General features: G+C 40.6%; 1 protein-coding gene across 4 annotated transcripts; it reads left to right on the forward strand.

Moving 5' to 3' along the window:
- Positions 1-944: 944 nt before the first annotated feature.
- Positions 945-15,976, forward strand: SEMA6D (semaphorin 6D). 4 transcript variants are annotated; one of them, XM_026060523.1, is made up of 18 exons: positions 945-1,053; positions 1,424-1,535; positions 2,140-2,200; positions 2,322-2,384; positions 2,477-2,578; positions 2,806-2,896; positions 3,175-3,294; positions 3,751-3,839; positions 4,601-4,818; positions 4,927-5,058; positions 5,257-5,412; positions 5,500-5,673; positions 6,439-6,579; positions 6,708-6,785; positions 7,634-7,695; positions 8,045-8,101; positions 9,964-10,131; positions 12,291-15,976. In XM_026060523.1, exons 1-18 carry the CDS (start codon positions 945-947, stop codon positions 13,592-13,594), a joined length of 3,237 nt encoding a protein of 1,078 aa, XP_025916308.1. In that variant the 3' UTR covers positions 13,595-15,976. The 4 variants fall into 4 exon arrangements, with proteins under 4 accessions (XP_025916308.1, XP_025916310.1, XP_025916309.1 ...); XM_026060525.1 differs by lacking the exon at positions 9,964-10,131; XM_026060524.1 differs by lacking the exon at positions 8,045-8,101.
- Positions 15,977-21,502: the final 5,526 nt, after the last annotated feature.

Consider the following 21,502-nt stretch of genomic DNA (forward strand, 5'->3'; position numbering starts at 1 on the left):
GCTTTGTTGTATAGTGTTGTGGTCCTGTCATAATATGTGCTGTATAATCTACAGAGCACTAAAAAAAAAAGAAAGAAAGAAAGAAAAAGAAACCCCCTAGAAGGTGCTGCTCAGTTACTCGCTGTCTAGCCTGCTGCAGAGATTTAGGAGGAAAGAAAGATCTTGGGAACCCAGTTGAGCACCGTGCCCCCCCGCAGCCTCTTTGCCACCCTTGCGACATGTGTGACAAGCCCTGTCACATTGCAGAGGCAGCATTTTTACACTTGCTTTGCACGTGTAAATCACTGCACAAGGCAAAGTGCCACGTGTCGAGGCTTAGACATAAGGTTTTTGGCAATGAGCATGTCAGGCTTAGTATTATGATGCCACAGCCTAGAAACACGCAATAAATTTAAAACATTGCATGGATGTTCAGACAGATTGTGTGTGTCATGACTTTTTGTGGATAAGATTTAGGTATTTTATGGGGAAAAGGTTTTATTGGCTGACATTCAGTGATAGAGGGGATGGAAAGAGATTGCAGTTTAATTAAAATTCTAATCCCAAGTTTGACAATTTTTCTTGCCAGGTCAGCAGCCTGCATGTGCTGTTTGTGATTCGCGCGAATTAAATGGGCTGACAGTCATCAGCTTCCTCCGAAATGCCTGCAACTCCAGCTAAAAATTAGCAAACATCAATATGGTTCACAGCAGCTTTGAGCAGGGATATGTCATGCAGCAGTTTTCCACCAATGTACATACAGAGGCCTTTTCATAAGCACCGATTTATTCCACTGCTGCCAATGATCAAACACAAGTGGGGGGGGAAAAAAAACAAAAAGACCCTTTTTCTCCAGTAAGAAGTCACGTTTATTGTCCTGTGCTGCTGAACTCTCACTGGCACGTTCCTGTTTTCCAGGTAGTTAAATAGTGTTGCCACAGAGGTAGCGCTCGCCTTCCCCAGCCATGAGGCTTCCTCTGCTCTGTGCCTGGGTGATGCTAATGAGCCTGTGCCGGAGCCGAGCCGTCAGCTTCCCCGAAGACGAGGACCCCATTAACGTCGTTGACTACCACTGTAAGTAATCTGCAAATGGCGCTAACCACCGGGGAAAAGTTCTAATGCGTTGTTTTTTTTTTTCTTGGGAAGCTTAAAAAAAAAAATTTTCCTTTCAAATTGAAATGTGTTTACTGGCTTTGTATCTTTAATAGAGCACTTAATCATTTTCTTAAAAAAGCAATCAGAAATACAGCAATAACTTCAGGAAAAAAGAACATTTGCTGACATTAGCCATCTTTTTTTTTTTTTTTTCATTTATATTCAAGACATTACTCAAGGAATTTAGTTTAAACCCTTCTACACCTAGTATATACAGCTAATCAATGCCGTATATTGATTCTTTAGCTCTATAATCCTGAGTGATGGTGTAGCCCATTTTTACTTGCAGATTCAAGGCAATATCCAGTATTTAGAGGACGCCCTTCAGGCAATGAATCTCAGCACAGACTGGACTTCCAACTGATGTTGAAAATTCGAGACACACTTTATATCGCTGGCAGGTAATTTTCCTTTAGTCAGTTCATTAGATTAAAATTCTTTTCTCTCCTGGTTTTGCATTAATGTGTAAAATTCATTTAGAAAAATCTGCAGAATATGATAAAAATTAGAACTGGGAGGAGGACTTCCCAGAGAAATGTGGCATATCTTTGGCCAGTGCATGAAAATTGGATTTGAAGGCTGCAGTTACTGCAGTTTTGCTAAAACCAATGATCAAATACCCTTTTCCCTCGTTACATTACTGCGCTGATAAAAACCTCTCCTGATCATTTTAAACTTGGACTGACACATCAGGGATGTAGGAATGAGGCTAAAACACTTGAATATTTACAGTCTGGGCTGTGCTTCAACAGTAAGGTAAGACAAGAGATGGGTAACTGGAAAGTAAAGATGCTTCCTGAGGACCACAACAATGAAAATAAAAAAATAATCTCATACTGCCCATGCCCAACCTTCTCCTGGTTTTGTTGAAAAAAGAAAATCCATAAGGGTTTCAAAGATGTTTCTCGTCTAACAAAACAATCTATAAAATAGATTTATCTTATCAAAAATAAGTCCACTAGATTAATAAATTCACCCGTATCTTTTTACTCTCTTTGCAAACAGGGATCAAGTTTACACTGTAAACTTAAATGAAGTTCCAAAATCGGAAGTTACTCCAAGCAAGGTGAGTAGATACAGGCGGGATGGCAAGGGAAGGTTGTTCAGGTTTTTCTTTTTTATTATTATTATTTTTTAAGATTTTTGCGGAAAGGAAGTCATTTTCTTTTTTCATTTGATTTAAGCAGAAATTAACATGGAGGTCAAGGCAGCAGGACAGAGAGAACTGTGCTATGAAAGGCAAACATAAAGTAAGTTTATCCTATACACTATAGAAGAAAACAACACTAATACTAATTGTGTATATGAAGTCTGTGATTTGTATATCTTACTCTCTTTTCAGGATGAATGCCATAACTTTATTAAAGTCTTTGTTCCAAGAAACGATGAGATGGTGTTTGTCTGTGGAACAAATGCTTTTAATCCTATGTGCAGATACTATCGGGTAAGAACACTGAACAGTATGTCATTAGTGTGTTAGTGGTTTTGCTTGCACTAATTATGCTTTAGCAAGTACATCCAGTGAGACTATATGGAGAATGCTTCAAGGTGAGATAAAAACAGACAGAAGCCAATGTGCCAAATTAAGTTTTGCGGAAAACCAGTATTATGCTTTTGTGCCACTGTACAAAATAGAAATGACACTACCACCCATTTATTTTTCTTCTCTAGCTGAATACCTTAGAGTATGACGGGGAGGAAATTAGTGGTCTGGCAAGATGCCCGTTTGATGCCAGACAAACCAATGTCGCCCTCTTTGCTGGTAAGAACTTTTGCTTGTAATGAGTCTAAATGATTAATGACACCAAAGGAACCAGAGGGCTTTTAAAGAAAGCTTTGAAAAGCTAAAGGTGTCAAGGTGCCTCTGATCCTAAATTTCTGTAAAGGGCCTCCAAAGGATTAGAAGCTGAACTGTTAATAAATAGGTTAGAGCAATCTAGGGAAGAGTGGCGGTAAAGAAATGGGAAAGAATACAAGTTAGTCAGAATTCTCTGTCTTATTAAAGGCCTTTTAATACCACAGTTTAACTTCTGTTTTTAGATGGAAAATTGTATTCGGCAACAGTAGCAGATTTCCTGGCAAGTGATGCTGTTATTTATCGCAGCATGGGGGATGGATCTGCCCTAAGAACAATAAAGTATGATTCCAAATGGATAAAAGGTAATTTGGGGGGGGGGTGTTTCCCATATGTATGGTGAATGTAATTTTGGTGGCACTGAAGGTCAGGTAATTCACAGCCAGCATGCTCTACCCATATGCCATGACGTCAGTGTATATGTGGCGTTCGATACAGTATGATCACAATAAGAAAGCAGTTTAATGCCCATAAAGCAAAATCTTTGTTAAATGCATCAGTGAATGAATCTGCAGTAACAAAAAAACTTAGCGGAAATGCAATTCCTTGGAGGCCTTTTTACAGTCCATTAGTCAACATTAAAGACTCTCTGAGTTCATTTAAGCTCAAGTGCACCCATATTTGGACATCCTAAAGTGTGGGGAGGACTGGCGCGCACTGTAGCTGCAATGGACTGCAGAGGGGCCACCGAGTCACCCAGTGGTGTCTTCTACCAACCGAATACTTCCTTGAAGTAACCTTCTCTTTGCTCTTTCTTACAGAGCCACATTTCCTCCATGCCATAGAATACGGGAACTATGTTTATTTCTTCTTTCGAGAAATTGCTGTAGAGCACAATAATTTAGGCAAGGTAGGTGTCATCACAGTAAGCTATCAGGTAGCCCTGAAGCCTTTTCAGAATGAGATCTACCTAAAACAGCATCAGTAGAAGCCTAGTTTACAATATAAAGTGGGGATCAGTACATAGTTCATGTAGCTTTCCCATCATTATAATTTACGAGGGGGGGGGGGCAGCGGGGGAGAACAGTGCATTCTTCAGCCATAAAGTTGTTTGTACTTTCTATGCCTTGCTGTTAAGAGAGTTCTCTATAGGTATCATCTTTTAATGCTGCTGTTTCCTTAGCACTTGTGGAAAGTCATGGATTTGTTTTTGTATTATTTCATGCTTATTAAAGAAACAACAGAAAACAACACAGAAGAGGGGTTTCAAAGAAGGTTCTCTCATGTTTCTAGATATTGAATAATTCAGTCATACCAACACAGCATATAATACTCTTGCCTCATCATGGAAGGATATTCTATAATAAATTATTAAATCCTTTACATGTAGTTAATTAAAGTCTTTAAATCTCACTAACAATAGGATTTTGACCGGGGGGGGGGGAAGGTGGGGCCAAGCTGGCAGAGTTGCATTTGCTCAGTGATGCATTAAGATGCCCATGCACTAGCAGCTAAACGTTGTTTACTTTCTTCCTGTCTCTGCAGATAAATGGCAACTATCTTTCTGTTAACAAAATTATCTTCAGTGTGTTATTAACAGCCCAGAAGCAAGCACTGCTTTCCTTGCAGCTCTCAAGCCTGCCTCCCTTTTTCTTTCTTTGTCCTTTGCAGGCTGTGTATTCCCGGGTGGCTCGCATATGCAAAAATGACATGGGGGGGTCCCAGAGAGTCCTGGAAAAACACTGGACCTCCTTCCTGAAAGCTCGGCTCAACTGCTCCGTTCCTGGGGATTCATTCTTCTACTTTGATGTGCTGCAGTCTATCACAGACATAATAGAAATCAATGGCGTCCCCACTGTTGTCGGTGTGTTCACCACACAGCTTAACAGGTGAGAGAGGTGCAACCTCACATCAAAGGGCCTTCTCTGGTTCTCGCTTACGCTGAGATTGGTGCCATTGTAGCCTGAGTTCTTGCCATGATTTTTCTTGCTTGACAGCATCCCTGGTTCAGCGGTGTGTGCTTTCAGCATGGATGACATTGAGAAAGTCTTCAAAGGGAGATTTAAAGAACAAAAGACTCCTGACTCTGTTTGGACAGCTGTACCTGAAGACAAAGTACCAAAGCCAAGGTAAAAGATTCTTGCTCCTGATGCAATAATATTGTCCTTGTAAAGAGATATCTTAAATCAGCTATACTCTTGAGTGTCTTGTTGGGTAAAAAACCAAAGCAGAGCTTTACACTTCAACCATACGAATGCTTATTAGCAGGCTGCCTGCTCTCATTAACTAAAATACCAAGAGGAAAAACGATGTTGTTCTCCTTTCAGACCTGGCTGCTGTGCAAAACATGGCCTAGCAGAGGCTTACAAAACCTCCATTGATTTCCCAGACGAAACGCTCTCCTTCATCAAGTCTCATCCTTTGATGGATTCAGCTGTTCCCTCAGTCATCGAGGAGCCCTGGTTTACGAAAACACGTGTCAGGTATGACATCATTCAGAAATAATGGATGTGAAAAGGAAAACAAGAAAACGTACTGATAATTAATGACAGGTCTTTTGGTTTTGGTAGATACAGATTGACGGCAATTGCTGTAGACCATACTGCTGGACCCTACCAGAACTACACAGTCATATTTGTTGGCTCTGAAGCAGGAGTAGTACTTAAAATCTTGGCAAAGACCAGATCTTTTTCTTTGAATGACAGTGTATTACTGGAAGAAATTGAAGCTTATAATCATGCAAAGTAAGTATTACCAGAACACCTAAAATACGTAGCTCTTCATCTAGTCCCTGGTAGCTAGCTTAAAAAATAATGGTGGTAAAACAAAACAAACTCATTATCACCACCATCATCACTTGTTTATCATTCCACAGTGTTTCTTGTGTTGAATAACCTGAAAATATTTGGGTACTTGCCATTTTTCATGGGTTGAGTGAACAAACCAATTCCACTCGAGTGACGTCAGTGACACAGTCTAATACTTCTGCAAGTAGATAACTTTTTCCTGAATATCAAACTTTTTCCTGAATATCAGAACTATATACTGCTGTTAAAAAGAAATGATGTGAGCTTATCTTGAGGGTTTCTGAAGAGTGACCAAATAATAGATAAGCCACTTCTAATCATTTTAAACTTGTTTATTCTGGAGTAAAGACTTTTGGAACGGAAGCGTTCCAATTAGGCTCCCTGTACAGGACTCCTGTTCTGCTCTGTTGAGATGTTTATGCCAACTGAGAGAACAAAGAAAATGGGATGTGAATTTTTTCCTACATAGTTCAGTGAGATTGTCACCCAGCTGTAAATAAGAGCCAGAAGCCAGCATTTGATAACCCATAGGATTGTTTAATAATCACTCAGCAAAGACTAGTGAGTTACGTTTATATATGCAAAAAGTCGCTTCTCAGAATCTATGCAGACAATAACTCAAAATGTTACCAGTGTAAGTGTGTGCTGCACAGAGTACTACAGTTACTAACATAATGGCTTTGCATTGTTTTCGCAAAACAGGTGTAGTGCTGAGAGCGAGGAGGACAGACGAGTCCTTTCCCTGCAGCTGGACAAAGAGCACCACGCGCTGTTCGTGGCGTTCTCCAGCTGCGTCGTCAGGATTCCTCTGAGTCGGTGCGAGCGGCACGGCTCCTGTAAAAAGTACGTCCCTCTTCCCATACTCCTCCTTAAAGGAAGGGTACAGCCATCCCTGGGGAAGGAAGTAAAAAAAAAAAAAAAAAAAAAAAAAAAAAAAAGCCTGAATTTTCCTCATGTTTTTCTCTTGCAAGGTCATGTATTGCTTCCCGGGACCCGTACTGTGGCTGGTTAGACCATGAGGCTTGTGGAAGAGTGAAACCAGGCATGCTGTAAGTGCTGGTTTTCAAATTAGCCCAGCATCTCTACCATGTGTTTTATAGACCATGAGAGCCTGTTTCATAGACCATGAGAGCCTGTTTCATACGCCTGTTCCCTTGCACTCGGTTAATAAATCTCCCTTTTTCTAGAGCTGTTTTTTTCATGTACTGTCTATGTAGGGGAACAGAATGCTAAAGTCTGACCTAATTCTGCAATCTCTACGTGAAGATTTGCTTTCAGTGGGAGTTTTACGTGTGTGTAAGGACAAGCAGCCTTGTAGGAAGAGCAGTGCGAAGTAGGAAGGTGACAAATCGCTGCCTGTAAGCCTGAGCAGCTCAGTGCAGTGTCCCCTCCCAGGAACACTCATGGCTTGGGTGCATTCAATCGCAAATAAGAAACACATGTTTTGGACTGGAGAAAGGAGAAGATTTTGGCTCCACCCTGAAGCTAGGGCGCTATATACATATCAAAGGCATTTTGCACAAATCAGGCCTGTAATATACAGTGCATTAGCAACTGTACCTTAAAAAGGGACCACTGTAGCAGGCCAGCGCAAACTTCAGCTAGTATAATTGGATGGCGGTATCCAAACCAGGAGCAGTCCCAGTGTAGAAGGGACGATGAAGTTACGTGAAAATTTGATCTTTTCTATTTCCTGGTGTAAGCAAATACAGTTTTAAAGACTTCACATAACCTGTGCATTTTGTAAATAATTTTATGACCATATACTAGCTCTTGCATCTCTAAGCTGACTGAATGTTTCTATTTGTTGCTTCCAGAAAAAAAGAAAAATCACCCTTTGTTTCCCTACCAATACTGTTAATTGCAGGTTCTCTTTGTTTGTTTCATACAACCACAGCACTGGAGGGTACGTCCAAGACGTAGAATACGGCAACACAGCGCAGCTTGGGGACTGCCATGGTAAGACACAGCCACTGCTGCTCGCTTATAATGTGCCAGCACTAGTTTGTGGCTGCACTTCACGGTGGATGTTAAATTTATGATGAGCTTTTCAGTAACATGATGAACACATCACCTGGTGTTACTGTGGATGTTCACAAAGCTGAGCTTTTTGGTCCTGGGTGGCAGAGTTTTACCTTTCCTCCCCTTCACCAATTTACAACTATTTGGGGTCTACAGCAAAGTACTGAAGAATTTATTTTTTAAAACCAGTAATATTTTAGTTTTTATTTTCCGTCACTCAGGTTTGAGAGCTTTTGCTTTCTTTTTGTTACTTTTCACTGATTACTTGTTCCTTTAATTCTTTTAGAAATTTTGCCTACTACAGCTACACCAGATTACAAAATATTTGGCGACCCAACATCTGGTTAGTTTTTTTTAATTTTTTTGAATTAATGACCTTTACTTTCCTTCAGTTCAGCATTTTCAGCCCTTTTTTCCTTCCTTTTGCACAGTTGGCAATCCTCCATTTTTGTGCTTTTACTCATGTTCCCACTGATGGTAAAGATAGTCAGACTCTTCTCACTCAGCACTTCACCCTGTGTAGTCGCATGTTAACAGCTCATTATTTACTGAGACATCTTTTATCAAAGAGCCTGATTAACATAGATGACATCTTCACTGCACGAAAGTCCACTAAGCTTTACTCTTATCCCCAGCCATGCATTTGTGAATGCCCCTATTGGTCATCTCTAGTAGATGAATGGCAAAATATCATCATCTTCCTTCTTACCTCTCCTTTCCTCTTTCCTTCTTTCCCAGCAAACCTTTTGCACAAATACACATTTCCCAAAATGTGTATTTCTACATTTTTGAAATGTTTTAAGGAGTTTGTGCTAATGGAAATAATTTAACATCACAAATTTTGTAGCTGAATGAGAACTTGTGTAGACAAAGGTGGATTAGAAAACTTGATGCACTGCTGTCAGATGGACTTTCACATCCTTTTCTCCTTCAATGATTTTTCTAACAGTGTTTCCACTGTCAGCCCCTGGTGTTCAGGGAGACAGGACCCAATGCTCCTCTGTTGAACTCAAAAGCAGAACCTGTATTGACTTCAACAGGAGCAAGCCCCAGCCCTTATTTTCCAGTGTTTCCTCCTAGAACTTGGTCTCTGGTTTCAGACTGAAGGCACATTGCCGATTGCTAGATCTGAAAAGACTCTGCTTGTATGTTTAATTTGTAAGAGTGCAACAAAACATTATTTTCTGTTTTGGTTTCTGATAATATTTTCACTTCTGTAGCTTGACAAGAAGTAATGTTTGAAACAAATATTTCCCAGATTTATTTACCGTAATGTAGGTTAGAGAGTCATTAGGAAAGCAAAACAAAATTGCGTTACAGGAAAATGCTATCTTGCTTGCATGGATGTTTACTTTATCAATTGAATTTTCAAAGTGGTATTTTAGGATGCAGATATAATTGAACCTGATTTTCAAGTCCTGCATTAGTATCCTTTTGAGTACTCACTTTTCTTAGTCAGATCTCAAGCCACAGACATTCATGTCTAAACCAATCTGGCCAGCGTACACAAAATGCTACTTGAGCGTACAAAGTAGACTCTGGGTTGTAAACCTGATTCGGTCTGTCTCCTCCTCATGGGTATCTCCACCTAGGCCATAGGGATTCCATTCAGCAAATATACTAAAGGGGAACCCAAATCTACACAACTTTGTTCCTTAGGAACCATTATAAAATAGAGGTTAAAAAAATTCCTTCCCCTCCCTCCAAAGAAATGGCTCACTTCAGCAGTTCATGGTAGACTGTAATAGCACTCATGGAGCTGATCTGGTTTCTCAGGAGTAACCTGTCATGCACATGTGTCTTTCCAAGGTGGTTTTTGGGTTTTTTTTTTTTTTTTTTGAAGATATTTAAAAGACAGCAAAAAGTATGTTGTCTCCAGTGAACAATATAGCACTTAAGTAGAGTAAGTTGTGCTTTTCACCTCCACCAATTGCTTACTATAACTTTTGCACTGCTTTCATGTTTGACTTCTCTGGCTTTTTGTCTAGCAGCTGTTGATGTTTTAATGTATTTTTTGTACTTAAAGTTTTGAACTGATTGATTTTAATCAGCCCTCTGTACTTCTGGAAAGTGTAGGGGTCATGTTTTGCTCTGACATGTAACTCCCATTAAATACTGTCTCCAGCTATAGCTTAGATGTGCCATGAAACACTGAGGAAAGCCTGACTGTAATACACATTAATAAAAATCTGTTTGCCACCACAGACATGGAGTTCTCCTCAGCTTCCATTACCACAATGGCAAGTATCCCAGTTATATCACCTAAAGTGATTGGTTCCTGGAAACCTAAAGTGACTGGCTCTCGGAAATTTGTAGTTCAAGATGACCCAAACACTTCTGATTATTCTGATCCATTATCAGGTGTCCCAAAGGGTAAGGCCTTACCAGGGAAAATACATTGCAGCTGAATGGAAACCTGATAGTCTCAGCATTTTCTAAGATTTAAACATAACAGCCATGATTGTTGAGCTACATTTTATATCCATTTCCTGTGAATATGCAGACAGTGCAATCATGTTTCTCATGTCTATTTATCTGGTGTACAAAGTGATGCTTAGAGCTTATAATGGGAAACACAGATAATAAGCTCAGCCTTTTTTTCCTGGGGTGCTCCAAAGTTCCCATCAAAATCAGCAGGAGTTCTGTATGGGTTAAAAAATAAATAAATTCAGCCTTACCTGCACTTTGGTTGTTCATTTTCAAACCAGTCTAGTTTGGATAAGATTACTAGTCCTCAAGAATGATTGTTTACAGGCAGCACCTAAAATAAATTTAATGTTTTGGGGGTTGGGGCAGGAGAGGGGAAATAAATCGCAGAACCCACTTGACAGATCCGTGCTATAAATGGGGCACACCCCAAACGCCTCCTGCCTGCAGCAGGTTTGTAAAGAATGTGGTTCAGATCTGAGTAAGGACACACTGAATATTTATTCTCTGGTGACGAGTGCGAGTTTACAGAGGATCTCAGTACACACACACATACAAACACGCACACACAGTTTTTAATCTGAACACTAAAAGAAGCATCTACTACATGTAATTCATCTTTCTGTAAGCCGTTCTTTCAGCTAAGTGAAACTCAAATTACAGCCGCAAAGATTTCAGTTCAGCAGGACAATATCACAGTCAGCTAAAGAAACCAAAGCTTCCACTCTCATAGCCAAAACTTAAAATAAGTCTTCACCAGTACACAGAATAGCAGATGACAGACATGTTTGCACAATTCTGTATTTACTGAAAAATCCCACCAGCTAAAAACCATTCCTGTTTTATTACCATTCACCAAAACATATCAGGTTTCCTATCAGCCATTATGGCAGTGCATTTGTCATTTTAATTTTTTGCAGTTATTTTCCATTTTGCTTTGTTTAAATTTTTGTTATCATTTGCTCTTGGTTCTCAGTCATATTCTGTGTCATAGCTATTAGTGAACTTTACACATGATTTTTTCTTCTTCTGCGCAGTGCCATTAAAACCTATAACCCTGAACATTGTTAATGTTCAAAGGCCTCGCCTCTAACAAAAGCAAATCTATTCCTTCACTCTTGCTCTTTCACTTTAACATCCTTAGGGATAGTTAACAGAATTACTTTCATTAAAAACTAACATAGTCTTAGCTGCAAGATGTCTGTGGTTGCACTAAAAATCTCAAAAAACAAAGGGAGCCTGTATTAATATGCGAATCACAAACTAATCCAATATTCAACTTCTTCTTGGTCTAAGCTAAAAGTTTTCTAAATTTTAACAATCATCTCTTATAACATCTTTTAACCTTGCAAGGTTTTTTAACAGTATACCAGTATGTATGTTCATTATTGACTAAAAAAGAGAAGAAAAACTAGCGCATTAATAGAATAACATAGTATTGAACTTTGAAAATTCTACACTTACATACTGCAACGTGTGCCACTCCACGGCTAGCAAACTATGGATGTATTAGTTGACATGTTCTGCACAGTATCATATTAACATGGTTATAACAACACAGTATGTACATTATACAGTTTTACACAACATTTGCATAATCCTGTCTTTCTTTTGCTACTGATTTATGAGTTGGGCAGGAAATTGAGAAAGAAATCCGTCCATGAGTTATTAATTGCTGTCTGGCCAAGTAACACCTTCTAACCTCAATTTTCTAGCAGAAATCGTTAATGTTAATAACATCCAAGCCCCTATTTGTGAGCCTTAAAGGAAATTTGGGGACAGACTAAACCAATAGAGTACAGTATATAACCAAGCATAATACAGGAAGTGAAGCACTGACAAGCAATCCTCATTAGCAAAGAAAATGGACAGTCTTCCTTTGGACTGATCGATACTAACATAGTACCTTTTATTTGTAAAACTATTTGCATTCACCAGTGCTTTAGATTGCAGAATCCAACTGAGTTATGCTAACACTGGGTACAGAACTCTTAACAGATACTTAAATAGATAGTGCTGTCCTTCCCTGAGGCAGGCTACCTTCTTCTGAAATGTATCACTGGAAACTACATGTTAATTTATTGTATACTGTATGTCTTTTGCAGGTGTAAGGTGGGAAGTACAATCAGGCGATTCCAACCAAATGGTACATATGAATGTCCTAATCACTTGTGTCTTTGCTGCTTTTGTCCTGGGAGCCTTTATTGCGGGAGTAGCCGTTTACTGTTACCGGGATATATTTGTACGGAAATCCAGAAAAATACACAAAGATGCAGAATCTGCTCAGTCCTGTACTGACTCCAGCGGGAGTTTTGCTAAACTGAACGGGTTGTTTGATAGTCCCGTCAAGGAATATCAACAAAACATTGATTCACCCAAGCTCTACACAAACCTGTTGACTAGTAGAAAGGAATTGCCGCCCAATGGTGATACGAAGTCCATGATGATGGACCCCAGGGGTCAGCCTCCCGAATTAGCTGCACTACCCACTCCTGAATCTACGCCAGTTCTTCAGCAAAAGACTATGCAGGCTATGAAAAGTCAGTCAGACAAAGCGCATAGTAATCTCAATGCCTCACGAAAAGAAACCCCACTAAAAAGCCCTCAGTTTTTTCCTTCCAGTCCTCCACCCCATTCTCCACTAAGTCACGGACATATTCCGAGTGCTATCGTTCTTCCCAACGCTACCCATGATTACAACACATCTTTTTCAAATTCTAATGCGCACAAGGCAGACAAAAAGATGCAACATCTTGATCACCCACTTACAAAACCATCCAGCAAAAGAGACCACAGGAGATCTGTTGATTCCAGGAACACCCTGAATGATTTTCTGAAACACTTAAATGAAACTACTAGTAATCCCAAAGCAATTATGGGAGATATTCAAGTGGCCCACCAGACTTTAATGCTGGATCCAATGGGAAATATGTCTGAGATCCCACCTAAAGTTCCCAACAGGGAGGCGTCCTTATACTCTCCTCCATCGACTCTTCCGAGAAACAGTCCCACAAAACGGGTGGACGTTCCCACCACCCCTGCAGTACCAATGACCTCTTTGGAAAGGCAAAGAGGTTATCACAAAAATTCTTCACAAAGGCATTCAATATCTGCCCTTCCTAAAAACTTAAACTCACCAAATGGTGTTTTGTTATCCAGACAGCCTAGTATTAATCGTGGAGGGTACATGCCTCCCACGGCAGGCACAAAGATGGACTACATGCAAGGGACGCCTGTCAGCGTTCACCTCCAGCCTTCCTTGTCCAGGCAAAGCAGTTACACAAGCAACGGCACCCTTCCTCGTACAGGAATAAAGAGGACACCCTCCTTAAAACCCGACGTGCCACCAAAACCCTCGTTCGTTCCTCAGACAACTTCAGTCAGACCACTGAACAAATACAGCTACTAGAACTTGTCTGTGCTAAAAATGAGTGTGGCATTGACCTGTACAGGTTGTGAGATGATGTTGTGGGAGACACATAAGACAGAGACTTGCTTGTAATTAAAGAGAACAAAGTGGCCAAAGAAACTGTCTTTACTTCAGCAACATCTGTGTCTTGCCACATGTAGCTATAGCAAGACTTTGTGCACTTGCTAGGCGCAAACAAAAAAAACAAAGGAAAGTGCTGGTCATTACATTTCTTTTGTTTGGAGCTAAGGAGACATGTAGCACAATGGGGTGGGGGCTACTTTACTGTTCTAAATAGCTGAAAAAGTTCCTGGAAAAAAAAATAATCTGTGAGCAAATACTTGAAAAATGGGTTCCATTTTAGACTGCCGTTAAGCGTGGTCCTTCCCATTAAATGTGAACATTTCAATATGTATGCATTCACCTTGCCTCTTGCACAAATGTCAGAAAATGGTAATGTCTCAATGAATATCTGGGTTAATAATCAATTTGCTGGAATTCAGTCTCTGGCCCAACTGTAGCATTCTTTTTTTTTTTCCTGTCCATGTGTGTGGCATTTTGTTTGTGCCACAGATAAAGCTGTGCGTGTGTGTGGATGTGCGTGTGTACTGTACACACTAGGATGTATTTAGATTCCCATTGCATCTTTTATGCTATGGAATTGTTTACATTGAGCATGACTGAACAAACAAATGACTCTTCCTTCTGCAGCGTTTGGTTCAGTGTGGAGACAGCTAAGGGAGAACTGTGCATCTCTGCCAGCCTTCTGAGTGATTCGCCTCAATGAAATAAGTCACCCAGTGAAAGAATGCATATATGTTTAATTCTTCATAACTCTGTTATGCTGCTATTGATTCAGAGCTGTACATTTCAAATCTAGTGTTTTGGGCTGGAATGGGGGAGTTTTACTGTGCTTTCACAGTTCCCCCATCCAATACCTGGCCACTGTGAACTCAAGCCCCTGTACTTCTCATTGAGGGCAGCTAATAATCAACAATTTGCTTGGCAGAGGCCTGTGTAACTACAGAAGGTTACGTTTTTGTTGCGTTTAATAATGCCCTACACTCTGATAGACTCTTGTCAGTAGAAAGGAAGAAACATTAATTGGCCTGGCAGAAGCAGTCTGTGAAAACTCAACAGTAGTGCAATCAATTTGTTTTTGTTGTGTAATGTAAGGTTTTTTTCCAAAGTCATGCAGGTAATGACAATATTCTGTAAATATTATGTGTGAGTTTACCTGAATCTGTGCATTTTGTGCCTTATTCATGCAAATGATAAAAGTACTAAAAAAAAAAAAAAAAAAGTCAAGTGTTCTCACTATAGCACATATTTCCCGAGTGCCAGTGTAAAAACCTCTCAACAGCACCCCCAAAAAAAAAAAAAGATGAAAAGCAAGAATAATTAATGATAACTAAAGGCAGCCTACAATCCCAGAAGACAGCAGCATTAAATCACCTTGCCATGATAAACATTCCACCCCAGCTCTCCAAAGGATCAAACAGTTATAATGTGAAATCAAATGAGGTTTCTAGGGTAATGGAACACCTGCTAAAGTTGTGTAAGCCATTTAGTAGGTTTTACAGTATCCACTTGCAGCTGATGTTCAACACAGATGGCTATTTTAGCTTGCAAACTACACACTACCACATTGTTTATTGAACATAACTATAGAAATAACCATGGCAGAGGAATATTCATGAATTAGCAGGACAAATAACTGCAATGGGTTTCAGAGACGATAGAGACTTATATTATCTGTTTGAAGGGGAGAAAAGGTTAGTCACTGAAAACTGGATCTCTGTTACAGAACAAAGAATAAAGGATAGAAGTAGTCATTTTTTATGGTAAGGCTGTAAGGGACATTTATTTCCTGAGACCTCTGGATCCAAAAATCAATGATCTCTCTTCCTAAACACTTCTGTCTCGCAACTAAAACACTACAAGATTAATAACTATTAAAAATGTACTCAGTTGTCAAAAGACAAAAACTGATCTGAATTCACTTTACAAATATTAATTCAGACTTGTGTGAAAACGAAAGATAAATGTATGTGAACCCTGATAACCTCCTGTAACATTGTGCTGCCTTGTAGATGGTAATGTGAGTTCTCTCAGTATTTATGTTGAAATTTCTAACATTCAACCTAGTCTTTATTCTGTTAATTTAATAATAAAAGATGCTTTATCCATTTGTGGCAAAGGTAAACGCAGATTGTATCTTTTTTAATGGTACGGCATAAAAAAGTAACCCTTAAATGAAGCTGCTCTATACTATAGAGTACTTTAACATGTATAGATATCTTGTAAACTTGTATTGTGGATGTGTAAATAATACGTTCTTTGGGTTTTTAACACCGCATGTAAAGTCAAATAAAATATTCCAATGTACTGAATGTCTCACTTCATTGTTATTGAAGCTAGCTTTAAGTGCATTGTTCCTGAGAGTACAATAGAGGAAGAACTGCTTGCCTTTAACCGTTGGGTGAGGAGGGCACAGCGACAGCCTTCATCAGCCTTACGGGGGACCAGGCAGCTTGCCGGGGGCTGAGAGCGAGCCACACAGGTGCACTTCCATTTCCATTGCAGTCCTGTGTTGATATGCACATTCTTGAAGGAGAGAGTGTCTGTAGACGACTGTCAGACTCCTGAGTTAAATATAAAACATCAAAGTAACTGGCATGCCTCGGGAGAGTGCAACACAGAGTCAGGTTAGCCCATATGAAACCTTCACAGTAGCTTGATCCCACTTTCAATTGTACTCTGGTTCCTCTGAACCCCTCTTGTTAGGCTTAAAAAAATACCGATTTTGAGCAAATACAATACAGTTTTTCTTCTAAAATATAGGCTACAAAAAAAAAAAAATCATTCCTGCCAAAATTAATGGCAGACCTACAGATCAGGACATTCCTAAATACTTACTAATGCTTAATAATTGAAATTAATGTTTCAGACAGATAATAAAGGCCCAACAGAAATATACATGCTATATATTTAGTATGTGCCAACATCACACGTAATTTTAAAATAATCAGGGTAATTTAGTATCACAAAGCAAATATGAAGTATTCTTTTAATTAAAAGTTGATTTTAGATAATGGATAAAAATGATTTGTTATGAGTTTATGCTGTCAAGGTATTAATCACTTGAAATTACTGTGCATGTTACAACAATACAATGGCACCTAGTTGTATTTTACCAAAAAAAAAGACACTTTTAGGAAGATAGGCATCATGAAAGAAAACACAGTACTAAAAAAAATACCCCAAACCTGTAATGTCTCAATGTGTATTTTTCTAATGCAGAAGCCAATTTAAATTTCTTTTTACTGATGTGATTTTTATTGGAGGCATACATGAAATGCAGAGTCAAACACATAGAGCTGCCATTTGCTGCAAGCCTATGCTGCTTTTCCACTTGAAAATTAACTACGCCTTTAACATGGAGGTGCCAGCCAGGATGGCTAAAAGTGCTCTCTCTGCCGGGGGCAGTAACTCCTGAAGCGCACCTGCTTGAATAATTTTCATTTAGGCCTTAAGGGGTAGGAAGAATTACAAGCAGTTATTTTAATGACACACAAATATGCACCCAGGACACAAACAATGGAATATTTTTGCTTAGAAATTGCTGTATTTATTCTATCCATAAGGTTTCAAGTGACCATTTTCCACCATCAGCTTTTTCGGTCTATATTAAAGCAGCCTGCACCTACCTGGAGTCACGCACTGGCTGGACACGTCTAACGGCACCAGTGCTCCGGCCACCCCCGTGCCCTTCTGGGTCACACGGGGATGCAGACGCCACAGAGGCCGATGGAAAGCAATAGTCAACAGTGTCAGGAAAAACACAAGTATAAGAAAAGCTCTTTTATGTTAAAAAAAAAAAAAAAAAAAGTAGTCTCCCCATTACTAACAGAGGGAACACAGCAGCCCAAGGCTAACCAGCCATAGCTGCAGCTTTTAAACAATTTTGTCTTTAATGATGCCAAGGTGGACATCAACAGTCTCTCTCCTGAACGGGAACTGCAACAACCACCAAAGCTGGGCAAGATGCAAAACAAAAGCGGTTTCAAGCAGTTTTCTCCTCAAATGCTGTCCTGGGCTGGTTGGTTTGCCTTGACGCATCCTATAGTTTCTCCGAAATAGCAACTCGCAGCTCCAGAGCTATCACATGAGCAGGTCCCAGGTGCCCCGCGTGCCGCCAGGGCGTTCGGGGCAGACCAGCTACGGCAGCTCAGGCCAAGCCCGAGCCCTTCCCTGGCAGGCCCAGCAGCGCAGGGCAGAGCTTCCCGGTCACCTCTGCCTTCCCTGGGGTTTTGCAGACACTCAAAACAGCAGCAAGTCTGAAAACCAAACAGAATGTAGGCAAGTTATTAAAAAAAAAAAAAAAAAAAAAAAAAAAAAAAAGCTGCAGGCACATAGTAGTGAGATGATTTCAAGAAAACCAATTTGTAAAGCTGTGAGAAGTTATCTGTGTGACTGTGCTGCCAGCACAAACTTGCGGCCTTTCAAATTGGGGTCTTAAAGCAATCAGAGTAGTTACAAAAATCAGGATGCCTCTGTCTTAATGCCATCTTGCTAATGACTCACTCAGTGACCCTGGGAAGATTATGCAGGGTTTGTTCAGTATAATAAATACTCAGAAGACAGTGTACAGTTGTTAAGTTTGTAAAGTTTTCCACTTACAAAGGTTTTCTTTGTATTTTTCCTCCACCCTCTATGGTTTTGAGCACTGGCAAGGACATCTTGCAGGTAAATAAAAGGAAAGAGAAATCCTTTCCCTTCTGGGAAAAGGTTAGTATTTGCAGGAATGGGGAAGAGTTGGTTGGTATTTCCCCAGGTAGCTATTAATTTCATGGGATGGAAAAATGTTTTTTAAAAATTGATCAGGACAAAAAACCCTCATAAATGCAGCATCTGGACTTCAGCTGGGATGTGCAAGCTATTCATACAAAAAGCAGTACCAGGAGACCCACCTACCAAGACTGCATTTGTTGTTCAAATGTCATCATAGCACAGTATGAAAGAGCAAGAAACCAAAGGATTTGGGAGAAAAAAACATTAAATATTTAATTAGATTCAGCTTTGCTTAGTGAACTAGAGATTTTTGTATTTCTATTCAATCATACTAAAATACAACTGGTGTGGGGGCTTGACTCTGGCTGGACCAGCCACTGCTGCCTGCCTGCAAACATTTTTGTAGACACATTGCATTGGCCTTACACACATCTGAAATTATAATCTGTCCTGAACTCTCAACTGAGAAAATGTTTCTACTCTGCCTGAAATGAAATTTATTGGAAGCTCTGATTTTATTAGTGCCTTCTGAATTCATCTGATGACCTGATTTATGGCCCGCTTGCTTGCTTTTCTCCTACAGTCACCAACAACTTCTCTGCGCTCTCCTCGTTAAAATCCTAACTAGATCCAAGTCTGTGTCCTACGGTGAAGGCTGCTGACCCGAACGCAGATGCTGGAGGGTGACAGCGTTGAGGTAAAGTTTGAGAATACCTCGGGCTCCTGCGATGACACTGAATCCTCTCTGCCAGACAGGTACATCTGCCCTTCATGTCAGCCGGGAAGAGCGATACATGTTGTATTGCTCTACCTCCTACTTCAAGGGCAGGGAAGGAGAAAAAAACCTACCGCATAGACCAGCTAGGCTAACAATTGTCAGGAATGGTCCCATCTGTTAAAAAAGGAGGATGTTTACTGCAGGAAAACTGGAATGGCAAAAAACCCAACCCGCACACATCTTACCATCCGTGTTCAGCAAGTCATCGGCAGCACAGGCAGTTTTTCCACTGACTTCAACAGAAATGAGCAAAGGACAGCAGTTCTCAACAGAGGATCTTTTTGCAGGATCATACCTGGCTGTAACAGCCAGTTTTTGTAACTTTTTCCAGGAGCTGACCTTAAGCATTGGCAGAAGCAGACCATGAGAGCTGTACACCAGCCTTTTAGCGCGTGCCTACTCCTCACAGAAATGGAAGAGATGCCTAGTAAGACAAGAAAGGCGGCAACTGATTTTTAATTTGAGTCATTTTAAGGTTTATTTCTCAAATCTTTCATTTACAACACTGGCCCCACACAAATAAAATAAAATAAAATAAAATAAAATAAAATAAAATAAAATTAGACCAGAACAGATGAATCACAAAAATAATGCACCAGCTAACTGTAACTTCCCTTTCTGTGCAAGGAACATACATCTGATTACTCTGATTTCCTCAAAAATACTTGTGGATCAATTAACAGCTTGAGATATGTTTTGTTGCAGACTAACAAGAAGTTTTTATAATCAGGCCATGCCGCATGACCGTGAACGGCCACTAGTCACAGGCTGTTGTGCCTGACCAACCATTAGGTGAGCAAGAGCACTTCCAGTATTAATGCTACATGTGAGAACTGATTTCTGTGAAAGCTTGTGCATGGAGCTCCGACATTCAGTCTCTGTCACTGCTAGGGCAGGTGAAATACTGACCCCATCGAAGGCAATGGCAAAGCGCAGAGCTGCCTGGGGCCAGGCCATCACCCTCAGTCACTCAGAGGCTCCTGGAAAGAGGAGGCGTGAGCAAGGAAAAACAAGATGGGATGCACGCTGGGAGGAAAGTATTTGTTATAGCCAGACACAGCCCCAACATCATCTCTGCCCAGGCCTGTTCAGTAAGGAGATCTGGGCTTCAGAGCAAGAAAAATGCATGTGCAGAAGGCTCTGCCTTTGCCTCGGCTCCGAGGGTTTTCCAGGCGGCACTGCAGCGGTGCTGAGCTGGGCTCGCTCGGGCCAGCTGCCTGCTCCTGCCATCCCTGGGCCACTGTGTGTGGCTGTAAGTTTGCCTGGTTTTAAATTCCCCTAGGAGAGCCCATGAGGTATTACACTGAACTGCGAAATTCGGCTGCAAAGCCCAAGCTGCCGGGCACCAGAGGAAAGCTGTAGAAAGGCACTGCCCTGCACGCAGCGAGAGCAGCCTTGCGGAGAGCTCCCGCGGCTCACGGGAATGAGCAGCAGACGGCATTTCGGTGGAGTTTCACTGCCACTGCTAACAGCTCAGCTGAGGGGTACCAAAATCCCCAAACCCACTCAAGCATTTAGGAAATCACTGACCTGAATTAACCTAAACTGAAAGATAGTAAAAATGATTACTCATCCTTAATATCTTTTCTAGGACAGCTTTCATATTAAACAGGTCTTTTTGCATAATGCTCAAATCTTCCTTCTCCACAAACAGGTGAGTTTGGATACTCAGCTACTACTTTCATTGCAGCAGTTATTTTGCTTGCTGATTTGCAAAATCAGTTGCCAAAAGTACAGTATTTGTCACATTGCAGGCTAAAACCATTTAGAAAATAGCCATGGGAGTTGGGGGGGGGAAGGGGAATGCTTGCTCCTAGCCTGCTGACAAAATGGACAGCTTCACGATGGCTTCTAACAAAATCCTGCACAGATGCCACACAGCTAACAATGTCAACAGCGTCCATCTAAATCCAGCACCGGATTTTCTATAGTCTTCCTTGTGTTCTCTAAAACACAGTTTCACCTGTCCTGAATAGGATCATAACTAACCTCCTGTCTTCAAACCTCACGTACTTATTTTATTGCTCATTTGTTTTTTTTCATAAAGTCCTTCCAGCCAAGCCTTCTCTTCTCTCTGGCTGCTGTTTCATAGGTCATTTTAGACCCACTCCTCTCGGCTTCAGACCCAAGGCCAAGTCATGGTTAGACGAGCTCCAAAAAGTCAGGCTACACCTTTGTTACGCTGCCCACTCGCTCCTTCAAGCTTGTCACAGCACAGATGGCAAGACCRAATGATCTCCAGGGAAGTCTATTGCTCTTGCCTATCCTGTCAGGCGTGGGCTCCTCCATCCCATCAGTGTAACGGGGGGCATTAGCATTTGGATCTCTGATCATTT

The sequence above is a fragment of the Apteryx rowi genome, unplaced genomic scaffold (genome assembly GCF_003343035.1).
Source record: "Apteryx rowi isolate R43461 unplaced genomic scaffold, aptRow1 scaffold_17, whole genome shotgun sequence".
NCBI classification, from domain to species: Eukaryota; Metazoa; Chordata; class Aves; order Apterygiformes; family Apterygidae; genus Apteryx; species Apteryx rowi.